This window comes from Olea europaea, unplaced genomic scaffold (assembly GCF_002742605.1).
Source record: "Olea europaea var. sylvestris unplaced genomic scaffold, O_europaea_v1 scaffold1856, whole genome shotgun sequence".
Classification (NCBI taxonomy): Eukaryota; Viridiplantae; Streptophyta; class Magnoliopsida; order Lamiales; family Oleaceae; genus Olea; species Olea europaea.
In genome coordinates, this window is record NW_019236343.1 from 104460 (window position 1) to 122859 (window position 18400).

Below are 18400 nucleotides of genomic sequence, written 5' to 3' on the forward strand. Positions count from 1 at the left end.
TTAAATTTCACATGATGGTCGGGTATTTCATCTAAATTTCTTAATAGGATTGTGTATATTTTTTTCTTAGTTCAATGGATCTTTGATTCATCAAATGGGTTAGATTAATTTAATTGATCAAATATTTCAATAAGTCGGGGGCTTGGAAACGAGTGGGTAGAGAACATGAATTTGTATCGGAAGTAGCATCCCTAAAAAATGAGTAGAAATACTATTTTTAAGTATTTCATTGAATGTTATAGCAACAAGCTAATTATGTAAGGATTATCGTAATTTTGTTCTAGATTTTAATGAAAATCATTAAGTTTGTGAACAAAAGTTGTAAAAACTGATAAATGCAGTCTAAATTTATTACGGGTAAATATATGTAGGAGTTATTTCATTTGAATACTGTTGAGGGAAAAAGAACAATTTGTGTATAGATTATCAATTAACATAACAAATTAAATTAACAGAATTCAACAATAACATAAATATAAAAAGAAAGTTAGAAAGCAAGTCTTAGGGAGTCATGTAATGTACGCCATCCAAAAGTCATGTTGTTTTTCATTCGTGCGGGTACTTTCGATAATATACAATTCAAAGATAAAATTCATATAGCCCCATAGCCGATTCTTCTTTTGTTTACAAGACCACAAGGAGATAAAGAATAAGTTTTTATTGAGTTACCAAAAATATAATAATATAATCTGAAAATATAAAAAAGTATTTTATAAAGTTATCTTTTCAAGTTATGGTCAACACCATGAAAGTCACTCCCTTTTATAGGGACAAATTCAACACCCACATTTAGATCATTAAAATATAAGTTATAATATAAATTATGATGCTTTATTTGAAATTAAAATCTAACACACACACACACACACACACACATTTGACTTTAGTTTTGGCGATTTAAGATTTTTATGCTACAACGATCCCCACAAGTTTTAAACTTTCAAAATAAATAAATATCTAATGTATGTAGTGGCAACATTGCAATAGATGTAGGTATCTTTCTACTTAAACTTCACTTAGTGGTAACAATTTTCATTTTGAGTGAACCGTAATGAACTAAACCTTAACCTTGGATTAGGTCCTTAACCTTGGATTAGGTCCCTTTAGCCAAACTTCAATTGCCACATGTAGTATCGAATTTAAGTTTAGTTCAAAGCGGATAGCGTTGTTAAAAACAAAGTGCTCTTATCTTGATTCTAGTAAGAGTCTTTATGAAATAACCAATGCTATAGTCATGGCCTCGTGACAACTCTCAGATAGTCATTCCTCCAAGAATGTGTGTGACCTGCACCTCGTGGGAATTCTTGCATCGATACTCATTTAGGATTAAATCTTTCCTAACATCACAATTATTAATATTATCACCATAGGGATGAGCATAAATAATATAGTACTTTTATGAGTTACGCAATGCAGGTTGTTTCTACCATATCAAACCTTCTTCATGGAACTTCTAATCACAAAAATTGGATTACTCTCAAAGATAATTCTGTTATGGACTTAAGCCCATCCCTTTCAATAATTTGTATATGTCCATCACAGACTACAATTTATTAGTGTCCCTCCTGGATAACAATTTGGCACCATAATATTTGCAAGCTCTTATTTTCCACTTACACATTTGCAAAGTCTTATAAAGTTTTCAAAATGTTAATATCACATATTTAAGTATAATAAATTAAACACATGAAACTTAAATATTGACTTCTAGTAACATGTTCTATTAGATGCATCCATTTAGCTCCTGTAATTTACCTGCAGATCTATAATTTAATTTTTTAACACTTTCGAAAGTCAGTTTACAACTAAGAATAGTAAAATATATGTGATATGCCTATTTGAAAATTTAAACGCCTTCACATTTCAATGATATGATAATTCATTATCAAATAATATCTCAATCTCCATTTATCACAATATAATATGGATCTTTATAGTCAACTAAGACTAATCAACCATCACCGCATACCTCGACTTGTGTACACATGACATATGTGAGTAACTATATTAAATTATTGATTATTATCATTCGGGTCATCAAGTTGATGTTAATGGTCATATTATCACTCTTAAGGGCATATTCTATAGTTTACAGAGTATTTATAAATTTAGAGAGTGAAATTTTTTAAATAATCCGATAGGATCTTTCTATTTACACTTAATTTTACTATTCCCAAAAAATATTTATTATTTTTTTCATCTTTATTTTCACTAGCTTCTCTCCAAATTATAATGTTATTTTTTTCTATTGAAAATACTTTGAATGCATTTAATTACAAAGAGTGGGTAGACTCACTCTTTAAATTAAAATTTTTTTGAAAGGTCACTCTTTAAATTAAATTGTTAATTTAAAGACTTTCCTGGAGTATAATTTTAAGAATTGACTCTTTAAAATAGAGTATCTTATAATTAAGAATAACGTTGCTTGTACATAGCCCCCGTTTGGCCTCTATTAATTTTCATTTCATTTTTCTCTCCCCTATTTTCAACCACGCAATTTTTCATAAAATAATAATACACGTAAAAGAAAAAAATTTCATTCTTTTTCAACCACTCATTTTTTTTTAAAAAAAAAACACTATTTCCCCCATTATTATTTCTACAAAATGAGGGCCAAACAGGGGCAATGGAGTTATATAATGGTTTACATACAGATAAGATGTTAAAAAGACAATGGAAAAGGTTTTTTTTTTTTTTTTTATTTAGTTGAAGAAATGCTGACTTAATTATATCTCGCCACATCATAAGCCCTTGTTTGTTTCCCATTATTTATTCATTAAAATGAAAAATATGATCATTATCTATTACATCAAGTCACCATATTTGAAAATCTATCTCTTATGTGGGGCCTATAACGGCTATATTTTTCATTCACATTCTTATATTAATGTGGCTTAAACGGGGCCTAAGTATATAAATCATTGTGTAAATCATTATGAACATTTAGCACAATCATCATTTTCTAAAACCATGGTGAATTTAAGTTTTAATAGAAAGGTATACAATTCCAGTTAGAAGTTCCAAATTCTGAGCCCTACTACTTGAACAAGGCCACGTAGAAGTAGAATTTTTCCCAAATTCTTTACTTCCAAACACCACATTACCAAAACCACTGTCATGCACTTACTATTTGATGTGTTCTTCTTGGTCCCTTTTCCACTCTTCTCATTTATCCCACATTTGTTCTAGATCCTTTAGTACTTAAAATTTGAAATCTTATACAACTAGATCATTATCACACAAGCATGTCCTCGAGAATCGACAATTGCAAGTCATGCGTCTTTCAACGCAGACAACTGGTAGTATCAATAAACAAAATTGATGCATCAATTTGGAAGTCACATGGACCTTCAAAGTTCCCAACTATTGAGAAGAGACTAGTATAACTTGCTAATCGTCTAAAAAATGTAACCAACAAAAAATTGTTAATACTATATTAACCATATCAACTCAATCACATTTAAAAAAATCATTTATAACAAACTTAACAATTCAAATATTCAAACATTAGAATATACCTTTTTCGTACTTGACTAAGTTTTTTTAATCTTTATTCCCTACTACTATGAACCACATCAGGTCTACTATTACGTGGTTGATGCCTTCTAAAGCATCATGTTCTTTTAATACACTCAAAATCTTATCATGTCAAATATTATCGTGTTTAATTTATCATATTTATTAAGGTTAACTATAAATTTTGATTTCATAACCTATTTGATTTTAGAGACATTTTTAATTCCCAATCATTACCCATTTATGTACAAAAACCATTTTGCATTAACGTAAATTAATGTACATGTTACTTCAATGCTAGGCACAGAGTCGAATGTTCACTATGTTCCCAATAATCGTCCGCGTTCTATTATTTCACTATCATAGACTTAATTTCATAGCTCAAAATTTCATGAGTTCTAAGTTAGAATTACATTAATTCTTCTAACTTGAAAACTTTCACTCGGTGAATCAAATAGTTTTTCATTGTATTGGAAGAATGATGAATCATATTTTTTGTTTACTTTAATCCAAGACAATTAATTTAGTGTTTCATGATTTTTCTTGATTGGTTTCGCATTCTTATTGAACTATTTGATTGCTCGATCACCAATTAGATAGTAAGTTGCTTGTTGTAGTGTAGGAATACTCACAATATGTCGAGAACACGGCAAAATCAGCACATGGACAATAGGTATTAGGAATAATATTTATAACATGTGTAATTATGTGTGATAAATCCTGTGAATCAATGCATATTTCTCATTTGAATACGAACTAAAATTAGGATCGAGTCGTGTTAAACCTAAGTTTAATATATCTTGGGAAAGAGTATTGAATAAAAGTGGATTATGGATTGTCTTGAATGCATGAATTTACTAAATTATGAATTAAGAGTTGAATTAAATGATAATAGGGGAATTCACGATTCCAATACAAACATTTATATATTACATAAATATTTTATTTGTTTTTTCGTTTAGGATTAATATAGAACACATAAAAAGCAACTTTTTTGAATTTATATTATTTTGAATTTAGTAAAAGTTATTGAACTAGATATTCAACCTTATTCCTCATGAGAACGATACTCTTAACTCACAAATCGTATTACTTGTACAACAATCCCGTATGCATACGAATTTTCTACGAAAAAGTTTTTGACGCCGTTGTCGGGAAATAACGAATTTAATTTTAGTTTTGTACTTTCTATTAGATTCAATTTTTATTATTTTTTGTGTTTTTTTTTTGGGTTGATTTTGACTACCCACATTGATCTCTCTTATTTGGTATTCATTTCAGTTGCCATTTACCAGTACATTTAGGATTATAACATTGGCATATTAAAAGGATTTTCGTAATAAATAATCTTGACATGAACTACAAGGAAGAAGACATCTATTGTGAACTCTACTATGGGGTGCATTATACTGGCTACTGTTTGAATACATGCACTAATCCCTATCAGCTTAAGCTCTCACGATTTAAACAATATTTAAGATGTCAATGACAAGCAATTGTCACATCTTTTCAATGCTACATGCATGTGGAGGAGTGTATCCCTTCTGATACTTTTGTGGTGATTGGTTGGATGAAAACAAACTATGTGGGAGATGGCATATTCTGGTATGAATTTAAAAGGTGAGGTATAATTCACTCGAAAAGTTTGAAAGAAAAGAGTTTCCATTGCTCGTGGATTTAGATTGTGAATCTGTCATTGAATCCGATGAGATATCAATTATGGAAGATGAGAACAAAGACAATGAAATTTCAATTATAAATGAGCAAAACAAAGATGAGGCAATTGATGAAGACGACGTTAACCCACATTCTATTGACTTCATTGATTGTCATTTCATTGAATTTGCAATTAAGCTCGAAGAGGGGGAAGAAGTCTATATAGTTGGATTTGAATCGGATGAGATAGGCAAGTTGTATCACATTGGAGGCGGCAGTGTTAAAATTTGTAAATCAATGAAGAGTGGAGCAAAGTCAAAAGAGGCAAATTAAGCAAGGCATCAAAAGCGTTTCTTAGAATTCCATGATGCCGAAACAATAAAGTCAAGCTAAGGAATTTAAACAAAGCGCTTATTGGGAGGCAACCCAATCTTTCTTCCCCTTTATTTATTATGCTTTCTATATGATAATTTAAATTAGTTATTAGTTCTAATTAGAGACTCATCATCCAATGGTAGTCTCCCTTTAGATCTTTTAGGCATTTGTTGGTTTACTAGATATTTGAGGTAAGTAATACTTGTTCCTGATTTTTTAGCACTAATGCATTATTTGATAGCTTTGTGTAGGAGCATGATGTCGTGGAACACTTAAACTTCTATTAACTAAGAAGCCAATGAAAGCAAAAGGAAAGCTAACCATTGGATTACACGGCATATCATGGGAGTCTTTTCTTCATTCTCTTCTCCACCCCATTATATACGAATTTAGAATTTAGAAGATTGAGGACAATATCTATTTAATTTTGGAGATAGAAAACATGAGTTTTCTTTTGTTCTTTTATTTCTGTGTGTGTTTTATCGCTTTAAAAATTGAAAATCTTGAAAAACTCCAAAAATATTTTCTTTGTGTGCTTGTGTGAGTTAGTTGGCCTGACTGGCAATGAGGGATATATTGAATTATGAATCGATTTATGAATGGTAAATAAATTGCATGCTTAAGTTAATTTTTACTTTTCCATGTGAAAGTTGATAAACATTGAACACGTGAATTAAGTTAAGCATTGTATAAGAATGGGTTGATTTCATAAATGGATAGGTTGAAATAGTGGATCATAGATACTAAATCCAAAACCACTCTATTTTACGTCCTTAGACCAAATTTACAATAGTTTAGGGGATTTCACTGTTGTAGGAAGATTTAAATAGATTGAGGATTCCATACGTGGAATTAAAAATCTTGTGTGGATTGTCTCAGGTCAATAGAATAAAATTGGGCGAAAGTCTCAAGTTAAAAGTCGATTTACTAGGATATGTGTTTAATGAGGGACATTGCACTAATCAAAGTAAAAAAAATATTTTATTTGAAAATTTCTTTCTGTAGCATTTATAACTTGAGTTACTAAACCTGCAAGGGTGTTAAAACATGTTGCCCTAAAGTCAACTGACTTGATAGTCATCGACTTAAAGCTTGTTATATGGGTCATTTAGAAAGTTTAAGGGAGAGAATGCTGCAAATAAAGGAAAAAGTTATGAAAAGAAGAAAATTGAGGAAAAAAACAGAAAAAGTAGATGTATGAAATATAAGACGCACAAAATGCTTTGATTGAGTCCCAAAAACTTATTTAAGAAAATTTGACTTTTGATAAGGGATTATTAGCCTAGTCGAGTTCTGGAGATTGAAGCAATCAAACTGTGAAGAATCCTTCTTTATTGACATATTGACTTGCAGTCAGCGAGATATACCTAAATTAGAGAGATGAGGATAGTATAAAAAAATTAACCTTATATCGCGTACTTGAAAGCAGCGAAAAGAACAAGTTTGGGGTATGTGAATCTCTCGAGTGAGGACAAGAACATATTTGACTATTAAAAGTCAAGAATAGAACAACTTATTAATTCATGATGTTATGCTTAATTCTTCTCTCTCACACACACACACACACACACGTCGACTTTACATTGGAAAGTAGACTTTGATTTTTGTATTGTGATCATGAAACTGTGCTTAGATTTAATATTGTGATTTCAATTCTAAGATAAAGCACCGAGTTAGCTAGCTAAATATTTTTGCATGTTTGTGTGTTTGTCAAAAGTTAGGTTATGATTTTGTTTGAGGACAAACAAATTTTCAACTTTGGGGGTATGATAAGTGTAAATAATGATTTTTTGTAGTTCTTCTGATGGAATATAATCTAATTTATGTTATATTATGTCAAATAGGTAAAACTCAATGTTTGATGAAGAATTAAAGAAAAGAATGCAAAACTAGTAAAAAGGGTGAAATTCAAAAGTCAAAGACTAAATTGCAAACAATCCATAGATGAGATAGGCGACAAAGCGAACATCAAAGATACCAAGGATTTAATTGGATACAATTTAAAGATCAAGGACAAGATTACAAGATAAAATGACTCAGTCGAATAGAATGCAAAGTTTGGAGACTACAATATAATACTTTAAAAGTTGAATCGGATTGCAAAATGATTATTGAAAAATGCCAAGAGTCAAATGGAGTTGAAAAGAAGTCCATGGGATGAGAATATGTTGAAAAAGATCAAGATACACGCGTGAGAAAGTTCAGCAAAATAAATAAATTATACTATGTTTAAGCATAGGCCTGGAGGCTTGCATACACGAGATTCCAAAAATCCACTCTAGAGACCAAATCACGTGAACTATGCGTATGCACCAAATGAACCATGCGTACGCATGGTTCAATTCCGGAAAAAAAAAATTTGTTTTCTTATTTTGTTTTGAAAACTTTTTGTGTGCTATCTTTTAAAACCCTATTTATATTAAGAGCCGTCCAAAATGTGTGAGACCTCTCTTAGACCTCAAATTTTTTATATTCAATATATTTTGGAGGTAAAGAACGAGGCTAGATCATCAATATCAAGGAAATTGTGCAAGATTCTTGAAGATTATCAATCCAAAATCAAGATTTCATTCAAGAAAGTGGATTTCTCTACCTTCTTCCATATTTCTTCGATTCAGGTGATATCTTTTCTTGATTTCTTGTGTAATTTAATAATTAGGTTGGTTGGCTAAGTTTTTCACTGTATTAGATGAATGATGAACCCCTATTGTTTGTTACTTTTATTCAAGACAATTAATTTAGTATTTCATGATTTTTCTTGATTGGTTTTGCATCTTAATTGAACTATTTGATTACTTGATCACCAATTAGATAGTAAGTTATTTGTTGTAGTGTAAGAATACTCATAATAAGTCTAGAATGCGGCATAATCAACACATGGATCATAGGTATTAGGAAAAATATCTATGACATGTGCAATTATGTATTATAAATCTTGTAAATCAATGCATATTTTTTATATGAATTCGAAATAAGAATAGGAACTAGTCGTGTCGTGTTAAACATAAGTTTAATATATCTTTGGAAAGAATATAGAATCAAAGTGGATTATCGATTGTCTTGAATGCATGAATTTACTAAATTATGATTAAGAGTTGAATTAAATGGCAATATGAGGATTCACGATTCCAAAACAAACATTTATATATTAGATAAATATTTTATTTGCTTTTTTAGTTCAGAATTAGTATAGAACACATAAAAAAAAACAACTCTTTTGAATCTATATTATTTCGAATTTAATAAAAGTTACTGAACTAGATATTGGACTTTATTTCTCGTAGGAACGATATTCTTAACTCACAAGTCGTATTACTTATACAACGATCTTATACGTTTGCGAGTTTTCTACAAACAATATATCAAAGTAAGAATCTCACTAATTCTACTGATCTTAGCATTCAAAGCAATTATGAATTAATAGATATTAAGCAATTCAATAAGGTAATTCCAAACGTGCAATAAAAGTATAAATAAGCACGTTTATTGAATTATTGACATATTTCATGATATTGCAAATTAATTTCTTCAGAAAATAATTTCAATTATACTTGAAGAATAAAACTCACATCATTTAAGTTTTATTATACATATTCTCAACCCACTTTGATATTTATCACAACACTAACAACAAATGAGAAGTAACATCAGAATTTTCATATTCTACTAATTACCAAAAATATTCATGTATTTCACTAGGCTATCTTTCAGATCAATTATTAATTTTAATAAACATGTAGCTTTTCAACAAGTTCCATAGCCCTTGCATTTTTAGTCTTCCGTTTAAGAATTTGCTATAAAGTGCATAGATCCAGCCATATCTAATCAAGTATAAAAATTGGAAATTAGTCACAATGGATCACATAGCCTAATATAGGGCTGTAAGCAAAAATCGAAAAATCGAACTGAAATCGCATTTTAGAAACCGTCGATTTAGTACCACGTGGACCCGATCAACAAAATGGTTTTGACCCAAACCAAATCGGTCAAAATGGTTTGGTTTAGGTTTGAGAATTTTAATTGCGGTTTAAAACCAAATCGGACTTTAAGACTAACATAATCTATCAAAAATATTTATCCTCTTCAAAATTTAGATGAACTCCAGTTGACACCCAACACAGTTTTAAGCCATCGGCACCAAACACTTCTTTTCAAAATTTTCACGCCTCTTCAAAGTTGAATTGAAGTCCATTATACCAAATCGGAGACAAAGAGATCCTAAACCTTCGGTGATAATATGTGCTACAAATAAAGTTTCAAATCAATAATTTTTTGGAACAAACTAAAGTAAGAATCTGAAATTAAATGTGTTTCGTAACATCAAACAAACGTAAACTTGTGTAATTGTTATGTTTAGATATTATAAACAATTGCTTTATTATTGTAGTTGGTTATTCTCTTTGTGTAATCAATATCTTTTTTTTCCAGATATGATTATCACGAGATCTTGTAAGACATCATTATATTTTTTGGACCTAATATCTAGTTTAATAGACTTGTATTGTAACGTTATTGTATCGTCATTAACCTAAAAAAGGTGAACAAAAATGAAAAAAAAAAACTATGTTTTAGTTGACCAAACCGTTAGGTTTAGGATTGAGTTTTTTTCAAACCGTTCAAAATGGCTTAGTTTAGGTTTGGATTTTTCTCAAACCGTTACAAACGGTTTGGTTTGAAAATTTGTCAAAAACCGGTAAAATCGGACCGCTTACACCCCTAATCTAATCAAAGACCCATACATCTCATGAACTTATATAAAAATGGGGTATTTTAAATACTTTGGGAGTATTTTTCATTTTCAAAAAATAAAAATAAATGAGAGCATTTCAAACAATAACTCCCACTAGTCAAATACCACTTAGTAAACATATCTCAAGAATATCTATCTAATCATACCAAATTGGGGGCATGAAACGCAATGTAGAAGAAGTTATCATGTGATGATTTTCGGATTTTATCAATTTTTATGCAAAAAATAAAGTTTTCATTCAAATTTTAAAACCTCACAACTTTTTCATTTTAAGTCCAAAATTTAAGTTCTTTATATGGTTCAACAGCTCATTGAAATATCTTTCTAAGTATACTATATTACTACTTGAAAATTAATGAATAAAATGCAGTAAATTTTTAAAGTTTTTTCAAAATTGACTAGGGTTTCAATTTTCGTGCAAATGCAACAACGAAAATTGATGAAATTTTACAGGTGGATTTTAAAGTATATTATATACATAATTTCAAAATGTCATTAATTTTAGACATGTATATCAAAAAATGTCATTAAAGACCACATAAGGTTTCAAAACATTACATACAAGATTCATAACACAATTAAATCATGTAATGACATATTTAAGTATGTATTACAGCAAGGAATTCAACTATATGTCTCTAATACCAATTTAGAAATTCGCAACATTCATAATCATAAATTACGAATAAGAATATTTAGTTGAAAGTATTGAATTCCAAGATCTTTGTGCGGTTGAATCACATAACATCTCAAAACTCGAAAATCTGTATTTTCTCATCTTCAATGGTCCCAATCCTGATCACAATGGAAGATGATTATTATCCACAATTTAAGTACCTTATTTTGTGAGTTTTCATGCTAAGATAGTGATTTTAGGGCCTTTCTAATTTTGGTGTATTTTCACACACAAATTTCACCATTTTCTTGTCATCTTTTCTCTCTTTTTCTAGGCAATAATTGTTGGAGGTTGTATGGGAGTTAATGATGGTTATAGAAAGTTGTAGGTTTGAATTTCAAGTTCAAACCACTATCTCCTATCCTTTCGATATCTTATGAGTCAAGTTACCCTACATGGATGATCGACAACCCATATTTTCCAACAAAAGGAAAGCTGAAATTCTGGGATAATCCATTACTTCACGAGTTTCTTTAGCACTTTTTCAGTATGACCTATGTCCATAGTGAGGTTGGCCGTGTCAATCCAACTGGTGAAACGATCACTTTCTAAAGTGCACTTTGAAAACTAAACCTACTCTCAAGGAGTTATGGCCTCGTCCATGTTTGGCCTCAACTGAGATTCTACGCTTAGGCATTGAGACACAAGGGCAACTGCCTTTAAGGCTTAACCCATCGAGTATTGGCCTTAAGACAGGGGTCTAGAAAGTGCAACAATATACATCTGTTAGTTAGGTAAGGTTTTTCCCATTTAACCAAAATTTCTTCCCTCAATAGCCGATTTTTGTCTATTACTTTCTTCCCAAATAAAATTTGTAAAAGTACCACTCCAATGTTGTACACATCAACCTTGGCAGCTAAATGGAGAAGCACGAGAGTAACATATTTTGCCAACTGGTTGCATGCCTCCACAGGTATGAGGAAGGGTTTTGGTTTCCTCTATTTCAAGAGAGGAAAGCTATGCTCAAACCTAAGATAACTCGTTCGAGAAAACAATGGGGTCGCATGGGGAAGCCATATTAGAGAACCCTATCGTTCTTTCTAGGTGTTCACCTGAGAGCATTATCCTTTTCTAACTTAAATATTTCAGAGATTTGTACTCAAAGATTCATAAGCCTTTTATTCAAATAATAATAAATGGATGACAATTTGCGAGTTAATTGTTCCAATGGTCACTGAACTTAAGTCAATGTCTTTAACTAGGCACTGAATTTAAAATGTCGAGTCTTGGCTCCTGAGCTTTGAAAAATGTTGAGTTTTGGTCACTGAACTTAGATCCATGTCTTTAATTGGTCACTGAAATTTAAAATGTCGAGTTTTGATCACTAAACTTTGAAAAATGTCAAGTTTTTATCATTGAACTTAGGTCTATGTCTTAGAGTGCTCATTGAAATTTAAAATGTCGAGTTTTGGCCACTAAACTTTAAAATATACCGTACATTACTCACTAGCATAACTATTGAACATTGAAAAATATCGAGTTTTCAGTGAATAACATACAACATTTTTCAAAGTCCAATGAGTAATGTACAATATTTTTTAAAGTTCAGTGAGTAATGCACAATATTTTTCAAATTCAGTGAGTAATGCACAACGTTTTTCAAAATTTAGTGGTCAACATTCGACATTTTAAATTTCAGCAAGCAATCAAAGACATAGACCTAAGTTCAATGGCCAAAACTCGACATTTTCAACTTCAGTGGCCAATCAAAGACATGAACCTAAGTTCAGTGACTAAAACTTGACATTTTAAAGTTCAGTGGCCAATCATAGACATGGACCTAAGTTTAGTGACTACTGGTACAATTAACTCGTCAATTTGCCATATACTAAGTCCATGAAGCAAGCAACCCACATTGACCATAACAAATGCAAAGAGTAGGAAAACTTCAAAGATTGGTCAAGGTCAGCAAGGACAAATAATAAGTGTTTTTTGCATAATTATGAGATACTTTACAAGCTAATTGTTGATTAAAAATTGAATGAATTTCTCTTCACAATTGTGCAATTATGGCTTTGTTTGTCAAAATCCCAAAATAAAAGAGAACAATGCAAAAAGAAGTGAAAATGGACTAAAAGTGTGCAAAATTGTGAAGTTGGGGTCCAAAGTCCATACACTAAAAAGTTGAGAAGGATCTTGGATTGTAATTTTTGGAGGGCATGATTGATATAAAAGTCAAATTTTGAGGGCCAAATTGTACAAGATCAAAGTTGAGGGACCTGGTGTGCAATTATCTTGGGGTCTTCTGGTTGCCTTCTTCCTCTTTCATTTTTCTTTTCCTCCTTTTATTTTGCCAGCTGGTTGCATGTCTCCACAATAAATCAAAGAAAAGGTGGAGAAGAATTGATGTACTCAAGATTTAAGCAAATCGAACCGAAAAGGGTTTTATCTTTAATATTGAATTTGTTTTTTTTTTCCTATCATTTGTAATGTATTGAATAAATATTCTCCTTTGTTATCATATATAGAATATGGGCTAATTTCTTATGTTGGGATTTATGATTGTAGTTTAACTTGACTTTAATTAATTTTAATATTTGCTCTTCAATGTTAAAATGCTTATTTTCATATATATTTGTTGTTGTGTTCAATGTCTTTCATTTATTTGGCCATAAATGATCGAGTTTAGTGATTTTTACATCATTCAAGAGAAGATTGTACATTTTAGAACAAATAGTAAATACCCTAGATTTGTGTAGGAGATAAAGATATGCCCCCTAAGCCTAGATGTCCCATTAGGTTATTTTCACAAAAAATTATTGCGATCGTCTGCTTTTAATCGACATAGAGATATAATAAGTTAAACAAATCAATTAGGGTTAACTTCGTTGGAGTGAGATAAATAACTAAAATTAGAAGATCTGGTTGAATATCGTAAATGAGTAATTCGTTCATTAGCTTATGGAAAAATTAATTAGGGTTAAATGAAACCATGAATCAAAACCATATTTTCCTCCAAAGTTTCCAAGATTTTCATGTTTTATTATTTTGTAGATTCGTAGTTATTTTCCAAAATCAAAATCTTTATTGTGTGCTTGTTTTCATTATTAGAATTAAATTGATTAAAATTGTGTAATCGAAAGTAAACATTCTTCCAGGAATCAACAACTCGCACTCAAAATGTCCACTTTATTAATTAAATGTGACGAATGCACTTGGGGTTTGCACTTTCATAGCGAACAACAAATACAGTGTATGATTAATTTGGTCAACCTATTCATGGAATATGGAGGAAAATGCATGACATTAGTACCTGTAATTAGATACTCGGGAGCAGTATATCCATAAGTTCCTTTGACACGAGTTGAGACGTGAGTCTTATGATCAGTTGGTCCATCCCTAGCCAACCCAAAATCAGAAATTTTTGCATTGTAGTTTTGCAAATCAAAAGCACAAACAGCGAAATTACATGTTAAACAATCAGACGTCCTACGATATGAATATAAACCATGATGAAATAATGAAGTGGTCAAAAGTACAATGCAAATCTTTCTTGACTAGAGCAAGCAACATATACTTACTGAATCAAGATATTATAAGTCTTGAAGTCTCGATATATTACTTCTGCCTCAGTATGTGAAGAAAGGCAAGTCCTCTAGCAGCAGCCAGAGCAATTTTCATTCTTAGTTTCCAGGAAAGTAGCTCGGAAGTGAGAACCACCTAGTCCGACATAAAACCAATTGTCCACGCGAATTCGACATCAAGTAATATTCAATGATATATTATATTATGGTACACATAAAAGGCTACATTGAACTCATTCCCAAATAGATGATTCTCCATGCTACCCTTAGGCATAAACTTATAAGCCAAAAGTTTGTGTTCATCCTCCGAGCAGTAACCAATTAAATTCACAAAATTAGGATGGTGCAGCTGCCAAAGATAGTTGATTTCTGCCTGAAAATCCAAACCAAATCTTATCAATATAACGGAAATAATCTGTCGGCCTTTCATGCTCAACAGTCCACCAGTTTTGGAAGAGATGGTTACCATACATCCAAGAGTCTTCCAGCTCTTACAGAAGCTCTTTCATACTAGTCAAGCAGTAAGTGTGAAACAGAACAAGCTATTCAGCTAATTCATGTTATAGCCATCATAGTTGCATGCTTGGACTATATTATAATTGCAGGCATTAATAGTCAAATGCTACTTTATGCGAGTGCATATCACTCAAAATTATTTGACAGACATGCTTAAATAAATCTCTATGCATTTGTTGGGTATTTTGATACCAATTAAACCTTGGGCCGATCATAAATAATTAGGACGGATACTAGATTCAATTATTTTCGTTGGAAACTTAATATTGAATTCACTTAAGTGCTATTGGGTCAAAAGTCACACTTGGTAGTCCAAGTTACAAAGAAGACTCATTACCTCTCGACCCATTACTTAACCTATTATATTACATATATATAGGTGTGTCGAATTTGTGTGTGAGACATAACACTCGACTTCTCCTTTGGCAATATTATTAATATGCTACACCTCTCTTGGCCTCTCTCTTTGTGACTGCCTTTTGTCTCTCTCATCTTTGTGGCTGCCTCCTTTCGTTACTCCTTCTGCCGGCTCTTTACCGGTGAGTTGGGCACCTGTTATGTGCCTTTAGGCTCTATCCCCTTTTTTGTCCCTGTTTCGCTGCCTTCATGCACAGCTTTCGTCAGGGTTTTGGGTACGTCGTTGTAATCCATTTGAGTAGGTAACCTTGGTCCAATTTGTGTAGTGTTCTTGTGTGATTTTTCGGCTCTTGATCTGAGCCCTGATCCAACCGTTTTTGGTGCCAATGCAAAAAGAAGTGAAAATGGACTAAAAGTGTGCAAAATTGTGAAGTTGGGGTCCAAAGTCCATACACTAAAAAGTTGAGAAGGATCTTGGATTGTAATTTTTGGAGGGCATGATTGATATAAAAGTCAAATTTTGAGGGCCAAATTGTACAAGATCAAAGTTGAGGGACCTGGTGTGCAATTATCTTGGGGTCTTCTGGTTGCCTTCTTCCTCTTTCATTTTTCTTTTCCTCCTTTTATTTTGCCAGCTGGTTGCATGTCTCCACAATAAATCAAAGAAAAGGTGGAGAAGAATTGATGTACTCAAGATTTAAGCAAATCGAACCGAAAAGGGTTTTATCTTTAATATTGAATTTGTTTTTTTTTTCCTATCATTTGTAATGTATTGAATAAATATTCTCCTTTGTTATCATATATAGAATATGGGCTAATTTCTTATGTTGGGATTTATGATTGTAGTTTAACTTGACTTTAATTAATTTTAATATTTGCTCTTCAATGTTAAAATGCTTATTTTCATATATATTTGTTGTTGTGTTCAATGTCTTTCATTTATTTGGCCATAAATGATCGAGTTTAGTGATTTTTACATCATTCAAGAGAAGATTGTACATTTTAGAACAAATAGTAAATACCCTAGATTTGTGTAGGAGATAAAGATATGCCCCCTAAGCCTAGATGTCCCATTAGGTTATTTTCACAAAAAATTATTGCGGTCGTCTGCTTTTAATCGACATAGAAATATAATAAGTTAAACAAATCAATTAGGGCTAACTTCGTTGGAGTGAGATAAATAACTAAAATTAGAAGATCTGGTTGAATATCATAAATGAGTAATTCGTTCATTAGCTTATGGAAAAATTAATTAGGGTTAAATGAAACCATGAATCAAAACCATATTTTCCTCCAAAGTTCCCAAGATTTTCATGTTTTATTATTTTGTAGATTCGTAGTTATTTTCCAAAATCAAAATCTTTATTGTGTGCTTGTTTTCATTATTAGAATTAAATTGATTAAAATTGTGTAATCGAAAGTAAACATTCTTCCAGGAATCAACAACTCGCACTCAAAATGTCCACTTTATTAATTAAATGTGACGAATGCACTTGGGGTTTGCACTTTCATAGCGAACAACAAATACAGTGTATGATTAATTTGGTCAACCTATTCATGGAATATGGAGGAAAATGCATGACATTAGTACCTGTAATTAGATGCTCGGGAGCAGTATATCCATAAGTTCCCTTGACACGAGTTGAGACGTGAGTCTTATGATCAGTTGGTCCATCCCTAGCCAACCCAAAATCAGAAATTTTTGCATTGTAGTTTTGCAAATCAAAAGCACAAACAGCGAAATTACATGTTAAACAATCAGACGTCCTACGATATGAATATAAACCATGATGAAATAATGAAGTGGTCAAAAGTACAATGCAAATCTTTCTTGACTAGAGCAAGCAACATATACTTACTGAATCAAGATATTATAAGTCTTGAAGTCTCGATATATTACTTCTGCCTCAGTATGTGAAGAAAGGCAAGTCCTCTAGCAGCAGCCAGAGCAATTTTCATTCTTAGTTTCCAGGAAAGTAGCTCGGAAGTGAGAACCACCTAGTCCGACATAAAACCAATTGTCCACGCGAATTCGACATCAAGTAATATTCAATGATATATTATATTATGGTACACATAAAAGGCTACATTGAACTCATTCCCAAATAGATGATTCTCCATGCTACCCTTAGGCATAAACTTATAAGCCAAAAGTTTGTGTTCATCCTCCGAGCAGTAACCAATTAAATTCACAAAATTAGGATGGTGCAGCTGCCAAAGATAGTTGATTTCTGCCTGAAAATCCAAACCAAATCTTATCAATATAACGGAAATAATCTGTCGGCCTTTCATGCTCAACAGTCCACCAGTTTTGGAAGAGATGGTTACCATACATCCAAGAGTCTTCCAGCTCTTACAGAAGCTCTTTCATACTAGTCAAGCAGTAAGTGTGAAACAGAACAAGCTATTCAGCTAATTCATGTTATAGCCATCATAGTTGCATGCTTGGACTATATTATAATTGCAGGCATTAATAGTCAAATGCTACTTTATGCGAGTGCATATCACTCAAAATTATTTGACAGACATGCTTAAATAAATCTCTATGCATTTGTTGGGTATTTTGATACCAATTAAACCTTGGGCCGATCATAAATAATTAGGACGGATACTAGATTCAATTATTTTCGTTGGAAACTTAATATTGAATTCACTTAAGTGCTATTGGGTCAAAAGTCACACTTGGTAGTCCAAGTTACAAAGAAGACTCATTACCTCTCGACCCATTACTTAACCTATTATATTACATATATATAGGTGTGTCGAATTTGTGTGTGAGACATAACACTCGACTTCTCCTTTGGCAATATTATTAATATGCTACACCTCTCTTGGCCTCTCTCTTTGTGACTGCCTTTTGTCTCTCTCATCTTTGTGGCTGCCTCCTTTCGTTACTCCTTCTGCCGGCTCTTTACCGGTGAGTTGGGCACCTGTTATGTGCCTTTAGGCTCTATCCCCTTTTTTGTCCCTGTTTCGCTGCCTTCATGCACAGCTTTCGTCAGGGTTTTGGGTACGTCGTTGTAATCCATT

General features: G+C 31.8%; 1 protein-coding gene and 1 pseudogene across 1 annotated transcript; both read right to left on the minus strand.

The window, feature by feature from the left end:
- Positions 1–11552: 11552 nt before the first annotated feature.
- Positions 11553–14966, minus strand: LOC111378708 (annotated as a pseudogene).
- A 602-nt stretch (positions 14967–15568) lies between these two features.
- On the minus strand, positions 15569–18097 carry LOC111378702 (receptor-like cytoplasmic kinase 176). Its single transcript, XM_023001929.1, has 6 exons — positions 18086–18097; positions 17704–17742; positions 17459–17605; positions 17271–17368; positions 16962–17137; positions 15569–15732 (listed from the first exon to the last, which is right to left on the minus strand). The coding sequence occupies exons 1-6, from the start codon at positions 18095–18097 to the stop codon at positions 15569–15571; spliced, it is 636 nt and encodes a 211-aa protein (XP_022857697.1).
- Between the last annotated feature and the right edge of the window lie 303 nt (positions 18098–18400).

What these genes read in the sequence shown, in the direction of transcription:
- LOC111378702 (XM_023001929.1), bottom strand. An exon ending in GAGCTGGAAGACTCTTGGAT is followed by an intron (nt 17,606 to 17,703) that starts GTATGGTAACCA and finishes TTGGATTTTCAG; the next exon opens with GCAGAAATCAACTATCTTTG. An exon ending in TATTTGGGAATGAGTTCAAT is followed by an intron (nt 17,369 to 17,458) that starts GTAGCCTTTTAT and finishes ATGTCGGACTAG; the next exon opens with GTGGTTCTCACTTCCGAGCT.